Below are 17,780 nucleotides of genomic sequence, written 5' to 3'. Positions count from 1 at the left end.
GTGAATCAATTTTTCACTCAACAAACGAATAGAAAAGAAATGTGGTTTTCGATTTGCGTTACATTGTTGACTTCTTTCACAGTGGAATAATGTTCATATTTTGAACACCACTGTCAGTACATCTAGTCACGGTTGACCATTACGATCATAATATTGGCTCAGTGTGAATAAATCTGCGTGCGCCCACTTGCCAAGTCGCTCAAAATTCTCGCGACAGCAGAGCTAGCGGAACATTTAAAAAGTCTTGAAAATTGTGTAGTCGTGCTTAGTGTAAGCCAGTCTGTGATTGGCTTTCGGAGAGCTAGCATCGTAAATGTGTAGAACAATGCGAAAAGTAAGTTGAGTTTAGATTAAAATCAGTGAAAATTGCTGTGAAATGTATAAAGTGTTAGGAATATGTATGAAAAGCTTATAGAGAATAAAAATCAATGATATCTTAGAATCTAATATAAGCAAAAACATACATAGTTGTGAGTCGATACATGGATTATTGGTGAAAGTGATTATCTGAAGAATTAAGCAAGAAAAACACGAGAGTTCACATAACAGTCTTATAACTTTTGAACTTTAATTGAATGTCAAATTTGATAATTGAATACCAAAAGGTTCTAATTTACATCAATTTCGTAATCATAAGCTTCCAGAAAGTTCAAAAGTTATCATAAACCGAAATTCTGCCCGCGGGCTAGCAAGCTGCGTATGCATTGGTGAAATTCTAGCGATAGCATACATTGCGTAGAGAAGTAACCGGTTGAGTGTAATTACCGAGCGCAGCATTAGCATTAGAGATAAGAGAGCAAAAGTTTGTGACCAAGTGAAAATGAAACAACGACGTCACGCAGCACCAGTTTAGTGCCCCCAAAAAAAAATCAGCCGGCGAAAGCATAACGAGAAAGTGTTTCAAAAGTGTCCCAGTGACATGGTTTAGCCGTTCACGCGCGTGATAACGTTACAGTCGAAGAGTTAAGTTCTACTATTTTTTTTTTTCCTTTCGCTTATTACAGTGATATCATTCGACGCGGGAGGAAAATCCGCATGATGTAAGAAACAGGTCAAAATTGTCGAGAAAAGTGGATTGAGCGAAAAGCTGCGGCTTTAAGATATTTGTTTGCAGTTAGTGAAGATGATTGGATTACGATTGGTGTATCGGCAAAAAAGAAGATTTCAGTCAATTTTGAGAACCAGTGCTTCGGTAAAACAACTAGGTCTGGTTGTGGTGTTTGGTGTGATTGCTGTTGGTATACTGAACGGATGTGACGCCGTTCCAAGGAAAGGTAGGTTGGGTTGCTTGTGCACTCTCGCAACAGATTGTTCTGTTTTTTATCTCTTCAAAACTGCCGGGTGATCCCATGATAAATTTTCAATGGATGCGCCTGGTCATTACTGTTAATATGCTTCAAGGCAGACTTAAGTCTGTTAAAAAAATTAAATCATTCCAGATACATTAACAATACATGTTAAACGTGAATCTTAATTCTTAAAAAAATACAGTTCGGCTATAATAAAACCTAAAATTGGGTCCTAAAGCTATACCATTTTTTATTCATTTCATTCAAAAAGGATGCGTTTTCTGAGCAAAAACTGCTTGAAATGTGTTAAATGACAGTTCGCCCATGTTGGGTATATGACGATAAAGATTTTTTTCAAATCACGTTTTGCTAAGAAAATTACACTTTTCCAGCTGATACATGAAAATCAGAAAACTGTGCAAAATTTTAGGATTCAAGAAAGTTGATAGGAAAATTTACGGTTCTTAATATAAGAGGATTGAACGTAAAATTTGAGTATCAATCAGAGTATTTCTGATTCTGAGACTGATAACGGTGATCGCAGAAATACCGATTCAACTTTGGGTTTCCTTTTTTACGTTATACTTGTACGCTTCCGCTCTTTAAGTGGGACAATTCATGTCCAATTTAATTAATTTTGTCTTAGCTTAACTTGCGGTCGAATTCTACTCGAATGGGAAACAGAAGTATCGCGAGAAGGAAAGAGAAGTATATAATATACCTGATGAGACAAGTGAGTCTGGGTGGCATCATGCCACGCAGACCAACATGACTTCTATCTAACTTTTAAAAAAATGTTCATATATCAATATTAATCTAAAAGTAAGACAAATCATAAAATGAGTGCACAAGGACCGAACAAAACGTCCATAACATTTATTTAAAATACTAAATGAAATCTATCAAACTAAAAACGTTTCAATTCAACAATTTGACATGATTGCTCTACGAACTGATTCCATTTTTTCCCTTATGGCTAGATTTTGAGGTTAGCACTGCATGTAGTCTTACAAGGATGCAAAAATGAACGAGAACAGGTGTGACTTAGATTTAAAACAATTTTTTTCATCCAGACGGAACTCGAACCCACAATCTAATTGAACTACTAGAAAGGTAATTTACCTTGAAAATATATCGTATCACCCTCAACTTTTATGTCCCGACCCTAGCACGCCTCGATCGATCACACAACTTCTGTTCTTGATTATTTTTCACTCGACGTTTCATGCATTTCTAGGACATCAAAAAACAATAAAAAAAATCAAAAAAAAGGCATCAAAAAATTCGATTTCGACAATTTGATAAAATAGGGTAAGGAACGGCTAAAAGCAGTGGCGCCTATTTTAATCAGTCGCTGAAAACAGGCTTCAAACTCCTGAATTTTGATCAATATCGTTGATCGTTGACTTCTTGCATGATGGTTCTTCATAATGCAGAGTACCTCTCTGCAAAATATCAGTTCTTTATGACTTCATTAACCACCCGGACGATAATAAGTAAACCCTGACGATGATAGAGCCGATACCCTAGCTGCCTTACGAATATGATAAATACCGTTAATCACAACGAAATCTGTGAATAAACATCAATCGAAACAAATCAACCTATATTGCAGCCATTCTGGCGCCGTTTCGAGTACTGAAAAAAATCGCCTGCAAAACAGATGCAAACTGCTTGAAAAAGGTTCGGGGTGATTGGAATAGTGTTCCTCGATTAGTAAATTACATTGATTATTTTTTTTCTAATAAGGGGGATGTTCTGTGATGAATTAATTATTTACTAATATTTATTCAGAATTTTTATTGTGTGTTCTGCCACAAACGGTGACATATCAACACTATTACATATATTTTAAGCTTCATTTCATTAAAAGATTGTAATTGCTTTCGCAGTTAAGTGAATATTATTGTACGAAAATTGTAAACCTACTTGTCAAGAGAAAAAAAAAGAAGTTTAAAATTAAACCTTAATCTAATCTTACACCTATCTTATTGACTATAAAGTGAGCTAATCGTTGTAATTGAGGATTGCAACGATTTTTGTCGGAATTTATTGATAACTAGCTGACCCCGCAAACTTCGTCCCGCCTATTTTAGTGTTTAATTTAATAATTTTAAACATTTCAAATTCATTGATTTCTTGCGATTGGATTATATCGTTTAAAAATGATTGGTTTTATCGGAATGACAACATCCTCGACTTTTGGCTTTTGTACATGACCTCTATTCCGGATATATATTGGGTGCATTTCAGTTATTTTCGTTGTTTTCCAGAAACTGAAAGTGGTCATCTTCTAATTCAATATGGTGTCCAGGGTCAATGCTTGGCTTCTCTACATCATTTCGATTACGGACATATCCATATGTAGAAGTATTCGGTTATTTTCGGCTGCTTCCCAGAAGTTGCCATTTTTAAATTCAAACTGTTGTCTAAGGTCAATTTCTAGCTCCTTGCATCATTATGGATCCGGTGGTACTCATATTGGGTGGTATTTGGTATGTTGTCTGAGGTCGATTTGTGGCTTTAGTGCATCATAACAATTCCGGAAATACCCATATTGGGTGGTATTTGGTCATTTGCCGCTGTTTTTCGGAAACCGTAAGTCGCCATCTTGGATTTCAAAATGGCATTTGGGAACAATTCCCGGCCTCCGTGCGTCAATCAGGTTAAAGAAACGCTCATATTGAGTGGTATTTGATCATTTTCGGCTGTTTTCCAGACACCGGAAGTCGCCATCTTACAATTCAAAATGTTGTCTGAGGTCGATTTGTGGCTTCAGTGCGTCATAACAATTCCGGAAATACCCATATTGAGTGGTATTTGGTAATTAGCCGCTGCTTTTCAGAAACCGGAAGTCGGCATCTTGGATTTCAAAATGGCATTTGTAAACAATTTCTGGTCTCTGAGCGTCAATCTGGTTAAAGAAACTCCCATATTGGGTGGTATTTGGTCATTTTCGGCTGTTTTCCAAATCCGTCACAGAAGAGGGAGGGGTGTCAAACCATTATGGATATATTTGTTACCCCTAAAAACATCCACCTACCAAATTTGGTTCTATTTACTTGGTTAGTTCTCGAGATGTGCAGAAATTTGTGTTTCATTTGTATGGGACCCCTCCCTTCCAGAGAAAGGAAGGGTGTCGAACCAACATGGACATATTTGTTACTCCTAAAAACATCCACATGCCAAATGTGGTTCCATTTGCTTGGTTAGTTTTCGAGATGTGCAGAAATTTGTGTTTCATTTGTATGGGACCCATCCCTCGCGGAAGAGGGAGTGGTCTCGAACTATCTTAGTCACCTTTCCCGTCCCTTAAAACCCCTATATACAAAATTTCACGCCGATCGGTTCGGTAGTTTCCAAGCCTATATGAATCAGACAGACAGAGCTGCATTTTTATATGTTTAGATTTGGTTTGACATATTTTCTAGTGTTTCAACATTGGTAAGCCTGTGTAGTTCATTCGTGCTAAACTAGCGAGAACCCTTTCATATCATTTTCAGAAGTTTGTTCTGAATCCTTTGAAGCATCTTCTTTCTGGTTGTACAACAACTTGTCCAGATGGGGACTGCATATAACATTGCTGGTCTAAATATTTGTTTGTAAATTAACAGTTTATTCTTGAGACAAAGTTTAGAATTTCTGTTGATAAGAGGATACAAACATTTTATATATTTATTGCACTTTGTTTGGATATTCTCAATGTGCTCTTTGAAGGTAAGATTTTGAAGTAGAATACTTTTCTAAGGAAGTTCGGTTACATAGCGATGTGAAATGAAAATCTAAAACCGAAAAAAGTGAAAAATATGTCCAATTTCAGATGCTAATAAATCGGTTAGTATTCGATGGATTTCCTTCGTTCTTGTAGCAATAAATTGGAAAATCTTCTAAGATTATTCCCAAAAGAAGATAATTGTAATTTTATTATTCGCACTATTGTACTATTGAAAATAGTCAAGCCTTGTCAAAACGAAAAATTCAACCACTGATTGGTCGTTATATGATTGCTTCCCAAGCACGGTCGACAGAATCATATACCTTGTAATTGAAAACATGCTATATGGCCTATATGAGAGCCTGTTTCAGCCGAAGCCGCTCATAATAGTTCTAGACAGCAACAACAGCGATCGTCCTTCCTTAGCAGCAGTACTAGCCCTGTGGTTGGTCACCACGTCTCAGGAGCAGCGCGGTTCTTCTCAGCGTGTGTCGCCAGACTGCCATTATTCCCCCCAATTTTGAAAATCAAAATGCCTTTTTCAAGGCAAATAAACAAGTCATTGAAAGTTAATAATTTTTGACAACGCAAGCAAGCATTCTGTGTTGGATCCTAGCAATTTAAATCTGTCGCACCCGTCTAATTTACTAAATGTGAAATAGCTTCCACAGTGCATGTTGTCCGTGTATATTAATTCCCCCACTGTTGAGGCAGCTCAAAGGTTGCGATCAGCAACCGATTTTGAACCGCAAAATGCCTTTTTCAAGGCAAATAAAAAAATAATTGAAGGTTAATAATTTTCTGGCATCAACACAAGCAGACATTCTGTGCAGGATGCAATCGAATTCTGTTGTAGTTGTCTAATTTTTACTTTATTTAGTAAACTCCCCACGGTAGGGGCAGCGCAAAGGCTGCAATCAGCATACCCGACTTTGAATAATAAACTGCCCTGTTAGAACGCTAATATGAGCTAATATGAAGTCGATTCAATCAATCAGCATTAACAGAATTTCGTCGTCTCCCAGCTGCCAAGTTGCAACATGATGCAACACGCAACAGCGAGCAAACGAAATCGCTTGATGTTACAAACCGCAATAAGATACGGGTTAAAACCGTTGCGTGTGTGAGAGCACCATCGGTGTTTATTCGCTGGATACAAAAATCATATGCGAATTGTCGAATAATTTGTCTGAAGAACATTAGGGAATGGAACAACTGAACTGAAAGGCGCGGCCTATTTCGTAGCGCTCTTCGGCTATAAAAGAGTGTTTCTGGGAAAACTAGCTACATTCATTAGTCGGAAGGTGAGCTGGATGGACCGTCCGGGTTGCGCCTGTGGCTGCCTTCAAATTAAACAAATCACTTGCCCTGTGGTTGGTCACCACGTCTCAGGCCTCTGCCTGAGAACGAACGCCAACGTGAGCGTTCGGGCGAGATTTTAGCTGTACATCAGCCGGCACTTCCTCTAATGGAAAAGTTGGATAATTTTATTCAGAAGAATATTACTGTCGGTAATATTACAGAGATGCGATTGCATTATATCCGATATGGAATTGAACAATTCTTCTTTTGAGGACAAATAAAACACTTAATTTGAAGAGTTAATAGTTTTGGGTACCAGTAGCAGTATGGTACAGCCTCAGCGATTGGTGCAGCCGGTACTTCCATGAGGCGGATGTTATAAGGAAGTACAGTTGAATCGCTTTATAGCGACATCGCAAGGGACCGTCGTTCTAGAGAAATGTCGCGATAAAACGAATAATTTTTATGAATATAGAGCAAAAGGGATCATTGAGATGGTCGCTATAGAGAGATTTGTCGCTATATAAACTGTCGTAATAGAGGGATTCGACTGTAAATGGAAGCGGCACGGCGAAACAGTTCGGGTGTGCTTAAACGAGCGTCATTTTTCGTTGTTGATATTATTCCCCACATGAAACGACGCGCTTTCGTACGATAGCGGCGGTATTGGCGGTAGATGCATTTGACAACACTTACTCTAGTAAAACCGTGTCTAATTTTCAATGTGAAAACACCTTTCTATTATGTTGGACGTGCGCATTAGGCCTCTGCCAGACTAAACGCGAAAAGCGGCGTGAATCGATTCGCCCGGCCGTAGGTTAATGTACAGCCGTAAGTAGAGCTGTGTAAAAGTATTCTGCTTCAACATTGCGGTCGTGGCTTTGCACACAACCCTCCTGTGATTTTTTCGGATGGCAGCACGGTACAGTCGTCCACATGGATACTGAAAAAATTGTTTCACCTTTCAGCAGTCATGTCTTGACGTTGTCGTCAGTTGATTTTGACGTTAAGTATACATCATATTAACAGTGTATAAATTAGTTCGAGTTTTGCTCACGCGCAGCGACAATCATGTCCGATGAATTCTACAAGAGTCAGGTATCTTGCTCTAGTCATCTTTGCCGTTTACACTACACCGCATCAGAGCCGTAGCTACTCCGTTTTGCGTGGAGGGGCAGAGAATTTTTATTTATTAAAACGTTTTTTTTGTGAAGTAAGCAGTTTAAAACCGTTATGTGCTCGACAAAAAAAGGATTTTTACGCGTCCAATGGAGTACCCGGGTACTTACAAATTAAAATTCTTATACCGTTTGCAGTTTTCGTCCCATTTCGATTGTTTTAGCACCTAAAGATTCAGAAGTTCATTTATTTTCAAATAAGCCTTAGAGGCTTCCCGTAAGAATTTCCTTATTCCCAAGAATCCGGGTTTTCGGGTTTATATTCCGAAAAAAAAACGAAACTGCGAATGTGCGTATAATTGAAATAAAGCAGAGATATAAGTTTTATTATTTCTGTCTTACAGCGGCGAGCCAGCTTGTGGATAAAAACTTCCTTATAAAAGAAAAGAAAATCAACAAATTTTAATGAGTTTGCTAACTTTAATGAGCAGGTTTACATTGTGTAATTGAGTTTCAGGGGACCAATTTTTTACGCAGGTTCAGCTAGTTTTACTCTAACTGAGTAAGAGCTTCGTACACTTACTTTGTATTCTTATCGAGCTTGTATTCAAATACCCAGCCGTAAAAATACTCACCTCAATTGACGAGTAATGGAAGATTTACAGTAGGGCGCCAATGAGATGTATGAAAAAAGGTCATTCGAATATCGTTTAGCGGTAGGGTTCAAAAGTCCCCATGCAAAATTTCAGCTAAATCGGCCTTTGGGAACACGCCCCTCAAAGCGATCAATGTTTCAACTTTCTGACTGATGAAATGCACAGGTAAGAGTTCATGAAATCGACGATATCGAATTTTTCTATGCCAAATGTCTAAACAATGCATGAAACGTTGAGATCTGGTGTACTTTATCGGAAAAAAAATTTTTTTGGATTATTTTTTTCGAGAAGACGAAACTTTTGAGCCCTATCGTTAAACGAAATTCGAAAAATTGATTTTCATTGGCACCCTAATACACAGGTTACGACTAGGTATTTGTATTCGAGCTCGACGTGAAAACCGCTATTGATTAGCGTAACTGTGTATCTTTTGGTTCAAGGAGTAAATGCAGTCATGAAGGTAGAAACTTAAATTAACTGAAAATATGATGGAACCCACAACTTCCAAACTGTGTATCTTACACTTAATTTTTTCAAATGTCTTTAGGGTGCGACCATTTGCGGTCGTGAAACTAAGAACAAAAGAGAGTTTTTAAAAGTTCTACTCTGAAGCAACAAATGCATTGAAGGAATTACAGCGTTATAAATCCAGCTTCGAGAGTCGCCGATCGATGTCAAACAACGATACTGAGAGAATCTACTGCGAAGAAATACTGAGAGAATGGAGCGATTCAACCGTCAGCTCAAATTCTAAATTTTACGATAGGCTTTGTTTGATCAGTGTTTACCATTAGACCAGGTAGAGTGTGGAATGCCTAGTCCGAAGTCCGGCCAGACTACAATTTTTATAGTCTGATTTTATTTCGGACCGAACCAGAACAGAGTTGTCCGGGCCAGGTAACGGTCTGGGTTATGCTACCGAGATGTGAAAAAGTCCGGCCCAAAATATATTGAACTGAACATGAACATGAATCACAAGATCATATTGCAGGAAGTTAGGATACTGGCTCATCAAAAGATTGAATAATTTATCCTTTTTGGCATATTTGATGAGAAAATTGCGTGGTGGGGCAATACAAACGCGTGGGGGGGCTGAGCCCCCCCGGTACCTACGGGCCTGCACCGCATATCACCTGATGTCATGCGATTCGTGCTATCGAGGCCATATCACCATTTATATCACCTGATATTCCATACAATTGCGCTGCCATCGGATATCAACTGGTATCATGTTATATATCGCTGATATCATGTTCAAAAACCAATTTGCAGCAGTTGGCAACACGGCCAAAAGACATTTGACGCAACCCTAAAAAATTCGCAATTCGCGTTGCATGCGAAAAAGAAGGAGGGAAACATTTTTGCTTTTGTCATCCCGCATATTTTGACAATTGCATATGAGAGTTCGCGTTGGTGCGAGCCAACTAGCTGACATATCTATCTTAACTGCATTGCTCTTGTTGTCTTGTTTTTGCTTTGAGCTGGTCTTGTTTTTTTGCCTTTTCAATTACCAAACCAATTGTCAAACCATATCATCTCACTGTAGTGTGACCACCCGAAGTGATATCCGGTATCATCTGGCGATATCAGGTGATGTGAGGCGTAGTCTGAACGAGTTCATTATCACATGCACGATTTATCGTTTTCGCGCAGATTTTCCAGTGTATTATTCGTAAGGTGTGTCGTATTGCAACTCTTCTGCGCTTAAATCGTAGCAGATAGCCATATTATGCCGATGTTGATCCTACCAGTCTAGTATTTTCTGAAAAGACGCCGCTCAAAGATTAGAGCGTTTAATTCCCAACAGATTCCAGCTTTCCTGGATTCGGGAAATGAGTTTCAAGGTAAAAACGGTGGATATAAACTTTATTTTTGTCACATAGGAAAAAAGACTGAGAGAAGGATTCGAATTCGAGAAATAGTTTCGGAACAACAAAAAAATATAACAAATGATTCGTCTCTATCAAAGCCTGTTATTTCTAACAATAATTATTATTGTCCTGTTTTTATTAGAAAGCAACAACGGTAGTATAAAAAATTGATATAGGTTAGGCTGCACTAGAATTAATGCCGCTGCAACCTGCAAACTCAATTGACGAGTCAACTATCAAGTAAAGGCTAGACTAAATGATCGATGAAATTAGTTCGGAAAAATAGTTTAGTACATTTCATTTCACCGTACATCGAACAGAACAAAAAGCTGACGTTGTATTCCTTTTCATTTCAGATGGATTGGTGGATTTGATCGAGGAGTTCGGCATACCGAAGCTTCCATCTGGCGTAACGCCGGTTTCTGGTATGTGCAATGAGACCCGCAATGAGTACCAGACGTACCCCGCAGCCGCCTACAACCTGAATCAGAATACTGTACTTAGCATTGGCACATCGCAGATTTTTGCAGATGAATTTCCTACAGATTTCTCCCTAATGGTTGTCCTGAAAGCAACCCCGAATCTGGTTCGTGTGCCCTTGTTCACGGTGTATTCATCTGACTCCGAGGAAGTTCTCATGCTTATGGTTGGAATGGAGGTTGCATTGTATTACCAGGATACCGAGGGGATGCCAGAGGAAGACAGTCTGGTTAGCTTCGGAGTTAGTATAGACGATGAACGGTGGCATCGGCTCGGTGTCAGTGTTAAGGGTAATTCCGTTACCTTGATATTGGATTGCAACACGCAGATTACGCGACAACTGAGTCGTGGTGCAAAATCTCATGTTGCAAACGATGGCTTGATATTAACTGGTGTGCAGCTAAATGAAGACGATGGATTTTTCACGGTATGGATTTGACATTGTTACTATGTGAAATTCTTAGGTGATTTCTTTTTCAGGGCGACATACAAATGTTTATGATTTCGAGTACACCAGATGAGGCATACCACGTATGTACAAAATACGCTCCAGATTGCATCGGTTGGAGTGGTGTTGAAGTTGTATCCACTTCTTTCGCTGCATATAATAGCAGCAATCAGACCTCGTCGAGAACCAATGTGGCAAGTGGAATATCTCAGCAAAGTTTTGACGCAACAAGAAGCCAAATACAAACTTTTACGACTGCTGGTTCAACAAGTCATCAGCAATACGGCGATCATCGCGAGCTCACAGATTTGACTGGAGATATCGATGGATTAGATATCATTGGTGGAGATGACGATTATTACAATAATTTAGAACTAGAGGGTGAAGTAAAACCAGTTGAGCACCTGCCTCAGAGTTCAAGCACTCAAAGAAGTACAGAACATAGAGTTCAAAGCGAGATCAACAGAACCTTCGATGGCTATGACCAGTATGGAAGGCGTCCCATTCTGCCGCTCCCTGATCCTGAATTTGATTTGTCCGCTGTACATAACCCACAACCCAAAGGCGAGCAGCCGCTAGATGAAGATAAGCCCGAAACAGTTCCAACATTTGAAGTAAAAAAATCGACAAGAGCTTTTGACTGGACGTAACAATTTCTACTTTTCACAGGATACCTCAGTTTCATTTCCAGCATCTAATCGCACTGGTATTGTGATACGTACAATAGTGGGTCCTAGGGGGGCACCCGGGGAACCTGGTCCCAGAGGCGAACCAGGACGAGACGGTCTACCGGGACAAAATGGCCCCCCAGGGGCACCGGGCCATGTATTCATGGTTCCATTGAGTCAAACTGGCAATGAAAAAGGACCGGATACACAAGCAGAAGCATTCCGTCAAATGCTTTCACAACATATGATGGCTATGCGAGGAGCAGATGGGCCGATGGGTTTGACCGGCATTCCAGGAGCCGTTGGACCACCGGGACCAGAAGGTATGAAAGGAGAGTTGGGTGAAATTGGAGAACCGGTAAGTACGAGGGATTTCTACTGAGAGTAATCAATAACGAAGTCCAATTTGAAGGGTCCTCGCGGATTGCGTGGTCCGATGGGATTGATTGGACGCGAAGGACGAAGAGGAAGAGCGGGAAGAGATGGTGAACGAGGTCCCGTTGGATTGCAAGGATTGAAAGGGGAACCGGGCAGTGTTGGGCTTCCTGGATTTCCTGGGGAGAAGGGTGACCGTGGCCGAATTGGTAACGTCGGAGAAAAAGGTTCACAGGGCCATGAAGGACTACAAGGCGAGGATGGTCCGCCTGGATTGCCTGGTATGAAATTAGTGTATAAACTATATGATATTTTTCACAATATAGCATTTCTGTCAATATACAGGATTACCCGGAGAACTGGGTCCACGTGGGTTTACAGGACCTAGAGGATTTCCCGGTCCTACGGGAAATCCCGGACTGCCAGGTACAGAGGGTTTACCAGGCGTAAAAGGCAATCCAGGCCCTCAAGGCCAATCTGGTGCCCCAGGTCAGGCCGGTCCTATTGGGGCAATTGGAGCTCCAGGGCCGCAAGGAAACATGGGACCACCGGGGATTCCGGGTCCTCATGGCAAACCGGGCCTTCCTGGATTGCCAGGAGCGGATGGATCACCAGGTCGCGAAGGTAACCCAGGTATTGCAGGACCAAAAGGAGATATCGGTCCGCAGGGTGTTCAGGTATTAGAAAAAAATTGTCGTTTTTGGGTATAAATAAAACTTACCTGTTCTTTTCAAACAGGGTTCAATTGGATTTCCGGGAAATAGGGGTCCTAAGGGAGACGATGGGGACCGAGGAGCTGCTGGTGATAAAGGCGACAAAGGTGAAAGAGGTCATGATGGAGAAAAAGGGGATATGGGACCACCTGGTGAACGAGGAGCTGCTGGACAACAAGGTGCTAGTGGAATTGAAGGACCAGAGGGACCGAAGGGATTTGAGGGACCTCGTGGTGAACCAGGAGTAATGGGTTTAACTGGCGATAAAGGCAAACAAGGTATTCAAGGGTTTCCTGGCTACACCGGACCACCAGGGGATAAAGGCGATAAGGGAACAGTGGGTGTTATTGGTTTAGCTGGCGATAAAGGCGAACGGGTAGAAATCAAATTAAAAGGAACTGTCAAAAACTTTATTAATTATTACTATTTGAAAAGGGAAACTCTGGATTGCAAGGTGAACGGGGTGAGGTAGGACCAAGAGGTTTTCGAGGACCTCGTGGGCGTAGAGGAGCAGATGGAACACCAGGACCAAAAGGCGATACCGGTCAACCAGGAGCCCCAGGTACGCAAGGTGAAATGGGTACTCAAGGAGTTGAAGGACCACGAGGCTTCATCGGACTGCCCGGTCCCACTGGAACCAATGGAAAAGATGGACCACAAGGAACACCAGGAGAACGAGGACCAGCGGTATTATTTTCATCAATTGAGTTCAATTGCTTTTGTCATGCGTTTCAATCTTAACAGGGTGAAAATGGAAATCCTGGACCACCCGGAGCTCCTGGAGTCATTGGTCCGCAAGGGCCAAATGGAGAACCTGGTCCTGTTGGTGAACCCGGCATACCTGGTTTGCCTGGTATGCCAGGCGAACCAGGCGTTCCCGGTGATACTGGCAAAGAAGGACAGGTCGGACCACCAGGACCCCCTGGGAAGAATGGTCCTCCTGGAGGACAAGGTTTACCAGGATTTCCTGGAGAGCGTGGAACGATGGGAATGCCAGTAAGAATATAGTTTTGATGGATGTTGAGCCCGCGAATCTGAAACTTTTTCAATTTTTTAGGGACTTCCAGGACTGAAAGGTGAAATTGGGGTGCCAGGGCTTCAAGGGCCCGTTGGTGATAAAGGACAACCAGGAGAACCAGGGAAAGAAGGCCCTCCTGGACCTGAAGGTCGTCGAGGCCCCCCTGGACCAGCTGGTGCCGTTGGTTTGAAAGGAGAGCGAGGTGAAATGGGGCTGATTGGACCTATCGGTCGTGATGGTCTTCCAGGTCAGCGTGGTTTAACTGGTCCACCAGGACCTCAGGGTCCCCCCGGTGAAGATGGCGATAAAGGTGATGTAGGACCCCCAGGCGAAAAAGGGTTCAAAGGCGCACAAGGAGAAGCGGTAATTAGAATGCTACGAGAAGAATTACAATTTTCACAGAATATTCTCTAGGGCCCCGTTGGATCCCCGGGTATTCAAGGAAGTCGTGGTGAGCCTGGTGCTGTTGGCCCCCCAGGAGAAAAAGGTCCGCCTGGTGAAATGGGGCGTGCTGGTGGGAAAGGCGAAGATGGGCCAACAGGATTACCAGGACCACCGGGACCAGCTGGTGCACAAGGAATGCCTGGTCCTCCTGGAATAAAAGGTGGTAGAGGAGATGACGGACCAGTTGGACCAGCAGGTCCTATAGGGCCACCCGGTGAACCTGGAAGAAGAGGAACCCGAGGGGCAGAAGGTGCTCCTGGCGCACCAGGTGCTACTGGAGCTCAAGGTAGGTATCAACTAGAACTATTAAATGTATTAGTGGTGCTTATTATGGGAGTCTTCACGGTGAAATATATTTTACTCTCACGCTCCTTCGACCTATTTCCGATTCCGCCTCAAATGAGGTGACAAAAATCACCTCCATGAACTGAGATTGACAGTGAAGTGAAATGGAGAACAGGACAAGTGAAATGGGAATTTTTCCCAGCTCAAAAATTTCCAAGTCTTGAAAGTCGATTTGCTCCGTTTTTTTTAGATAACACCAGATCTTGACCTTTTTTTGCATTTCTAAGACTTTTGGCATCAAAGAAACAATTTTTTTTTTCGGTATCGAAAATTTCATGAACTACTGTGCATTTTTTCATCAGTCAAAAAGCTGAAACTTTGGCCGTTTTGAGGCACGGATCGACTTCTGATTCGTGTCGTTACTGAAAAATAAATCCAATATTTATCATTGATCAAAATATAATCAATTTTCAAGACTTATCCCATCTTCGTGGAATCATTTCACCGTTCAAAATGGTCGTGAAATAATTCCACTCGAACCGTCGCTTATTCCGTTTTCACTTCAGTGATAGGACACTCATAATAACCCAGATTTTACGACAGATGTCACTTTGCGACGTTTTTCTCACTTACGTTAGTCCCGTAATAGGACTTTATTCACTTCACTCTGATTTCGCGGTGAAGTAATTCCCGTAACAAGCACCAGTAACATTTTTTTCATTAATCAAGGACATGCTGGCGAACCGGGACCACAGGGACCACCAGGTCTACCAGGGCCTGAAGGAAAAGACGGTGAAAAGGGTGCGGTAGGTCCAAAGGGAGAAGAGGGTAAAAGTGGTGCTCCTGGACCACCGGGTAAACGAGGACCAGTGGGCCCGGAAGGACCCAAGGGAACAGTGGGGGTTCCAGGTTTTCCCGGCAATCCTGGAGAGCCTGGTGTCGTTGGTCCGAAAGGTGATACAGGAAAGGATGGCGATGACGGAAAACAAGGTGAACCTGGTCTAACGGGGGAGCCCGGTCCTACTGGATTGCCTGGTGAAATGGGCCCCCCTGGTAAGATGGGACCGGAAGGACCAGCTGGTTTGCAAGGCACTACTGGTTTACCTGGCGAGAAGGGTGATCGTGGCTTACCAGGACCAATAGGAAATATTGGATTGCCCGGTCCTCAAGGTACACCCGGAGCACAGGGATTACCAGGACTCAGGGGTTCACCTGGGCCATCGGTGAGTTTGTATTTTCTGTAATCGTAGGGCCAAACTGAACCATCTAATTTTCAGGGTGAAATAGGACCTGTTGGTAAACCAGGAGAAACCGGACCTACTGGTAAAACAGGAGAAACAGGTGCTCGCGGACAAAAGGGAGATCGAGGCAAGCGAGGACCCAAAGGCCACCGAGGTGAATTGGGTATGGTCGGGTTGAAAGGGGATTCTGGAGAAAAGGGCGATAAAGGTACGAAGGGTAATCCTGGTCCGGACGGTCCCAAAGGGCCCATCGGTCCAGTGGGTCCGATGGGCTTAAAAGGTAATGATGGGCCCCAAGGCCCAATCGGTGTAGAAGGTCAATTAGGACCGAAAGGATCCGAAGGTGTGGCAGGACTGAGGGGAGAGCCTGGACCTCCTGGTCCCCCCGGACCACCGGGTCCACCAGCCGAGGCTCCTCTAATACCTCCTGAGTTGCTATTCAGGATGGGCGAACTTTCGTTGACAAAGGGTGAAGAGCGTATGAAACGAGAAGCAGGGGATATTCCTGACGAGGAGGAAGACTTTGATGAAGAACTGCTCAAAATTGAACCCAAGAAAAAGAAAAAGAAGAAAAAGGTTAAAGACGATTTGGGGTCAAAGTTCTTGGATATGTACAGCTCAATCTACTCAATGCGTCAGGAGTTGAATCGAATGAGGAAGCCTGTTGGAACTCGTGAAAATCCCGGCAGAACATGTAGGGACTTGCATTATGGTCATCCGCAGTTCAAGGATGGTAAGTAGATGAATCAGAGAGGCGGAATCGTTTCTTCCTGACTTATACACTTACCTAACAGGTTGGTACTGGATCGACCCGAACTTGGGAATGGCGGATGATGCGGTCTTTGTGTTTTGCAATATGACTGCAGAAGGTGAAACGTGCGTCTTCTCCGATCTGCACAGCTCCCAGATGCCGAACATTCCTTGGCGAAAGGAGAATGACAAGACCGATTGGTATTCTAATCTTAGGGGGGGATTCAGGGTAAGAAATTGTCTTTATCGATCATGTAAATCAAAGCCAACTGTGTTCAAATTTTAGATATCCTACGAAACGGTTGGAATTGTTCAGATGACATTCCTGCGGCTGCTTTCTCAGGGTGCATACCAAAACTTCACGTATACCTGCATGAACAGCGTGGCTTGGTATAGTACAGAAGAAGACAACCACGATAATGCAATACGATTCATGGGTGATAATGAAATTGACATTGGGTATGAGAACACTAAGGTGCGCCCAAATATATTGGTAGATGGTTGTAAAACGGGAAAGAGCAAAAGTGAAACGGTTTTCGAGATTCGTACCCAGAAGTTGCAGTATTTGCCGATCATCGATTTCTACCCGGTTGATTACGGCGAACCTCAGCAGGCGTTTGGGTTTCAGGTGGGACCCGTGTGCTTTAAGTGAGTAATGATAAAATGATTACCAGATCCGGCATTTACGAAAAAGGAACAGACGAACGAAACGGTATACGATCAGAGCTTCGAAGCATTCGGAAAATGTTTCCTTTGTATGTATAGTGTAAAGGTATTAATAGAGAAGAAGTAATGTTATTTATTTTAAGTTATGTAGTTACTGTAAAACTCACATGGACAAGAGAAACTAGAATAAAAAGGGGAGCTATGCTAATTTTAGGTTAAGGCGAAACTACAATGGACTGATACCATCTTAAGTCAGGAGAGGAATCTACCTATAAAAACATCGACTTAGTTGTAAAAATAATCTAAGCTTCAAGATTATATACACCTTAATAACACTGCCCGAGACCTGATTTCCAAAATTGTTTGAGAATAAAGCATTTTATTTTTCATGAACAACTCTATTTGGATTGATCATAGAGAATACCTTTGAACAATAGCTCTGATTTTTCAAATTGAAAAGAACTTCAACGTCTTGAGTATAAAAACGTATAGGTTGAAACACTGGTTTTTGATACCAAAATTCTGGAAGAAAAAGCTATCATTATAACTTATAGTATTAACTTTACACTTTGCACTGTGCTTTTACCAAGCAGCAAAGAACAAAAAACTTCGACATTATGCAACAGCCATTATTTTAGAAAATTATCTTAACTAATGGTAATGATAAATAGTTGTTAGCATTTTCCTATTATTAATTTCATTGTAGTCTCACGACGTAATTGAGCGGCTTTATCACAATCG

At 41.9% G+C, this 17,780-nt stretch overlaps 1 protein-coding gene across 1 annotated transcript; it reads left to right on the top strand.

Moving 5' to 3' along the window:
* Nucleotides 1-256: 256 nt before the first annotated feature.
* On the top strand, nucleotides 257-17,431 carry LOC129726509 (collagen alpha-1(V) chain-like). Its single transcript, XM_055683315.1, has 16 exons — nucleotides 257-334; nucleotides 1,005-1,274; nucleotides 10,308-10,858; nucleotides 10,912-11,493; nucleotides 11,549-11,905; nucleotides 11,960-12,203; nucleotides 12,268-12,599; nucleotides 12,661-13,011; nucleotides 13,071-13,322; nucleotides 13,380-13,631; nucleotides 13,693-14,016; nucleotides 14,068-14,383; nucleotides 15,112-15,605; nucleotides 15,660-16,356; nucleotides 16,418-16,602; nucleotides 16,660-17,431. Exons 2-16 carry the CDS (start codon nucleotides 1,124-1,126, stop codon nucleotides 17,023-17,025), a joined length of 5,454 nt encoding a protein of 1,817 aa, XP_055539290.1. The 5' UTR covers nucleotides 257-334; nucleotides 1,005-1,123; the 3' UTR covers nucleotides 17,026-17,431.
* The last annotated feature ends 349 nt before the right edge of the window (nucleotides 17,432-17,780 follow it).

The sequence above is a fragment of the Wyeomyia smithii genome, chromosome 3 (assembly GCF_029784165.1).
Source record: "Wyeomyia smithii strain HCP4-BCI-WySm-NY-G18 chromosome 3, ASM2978416v1, whole genome shotgun sequence".
NCBI classification, from domain to species: domain Eukaryota; kingdom Metazoa; phylum Arthropoda; class Insecta; order Diptera; family Culicidae; genus Wyeomyia; species Wyeomyia smithii.
Note: the sequence above shows the minus strand (reverse complement) of the source record. Positions and strands in the feature narration are given on the sequence as shown.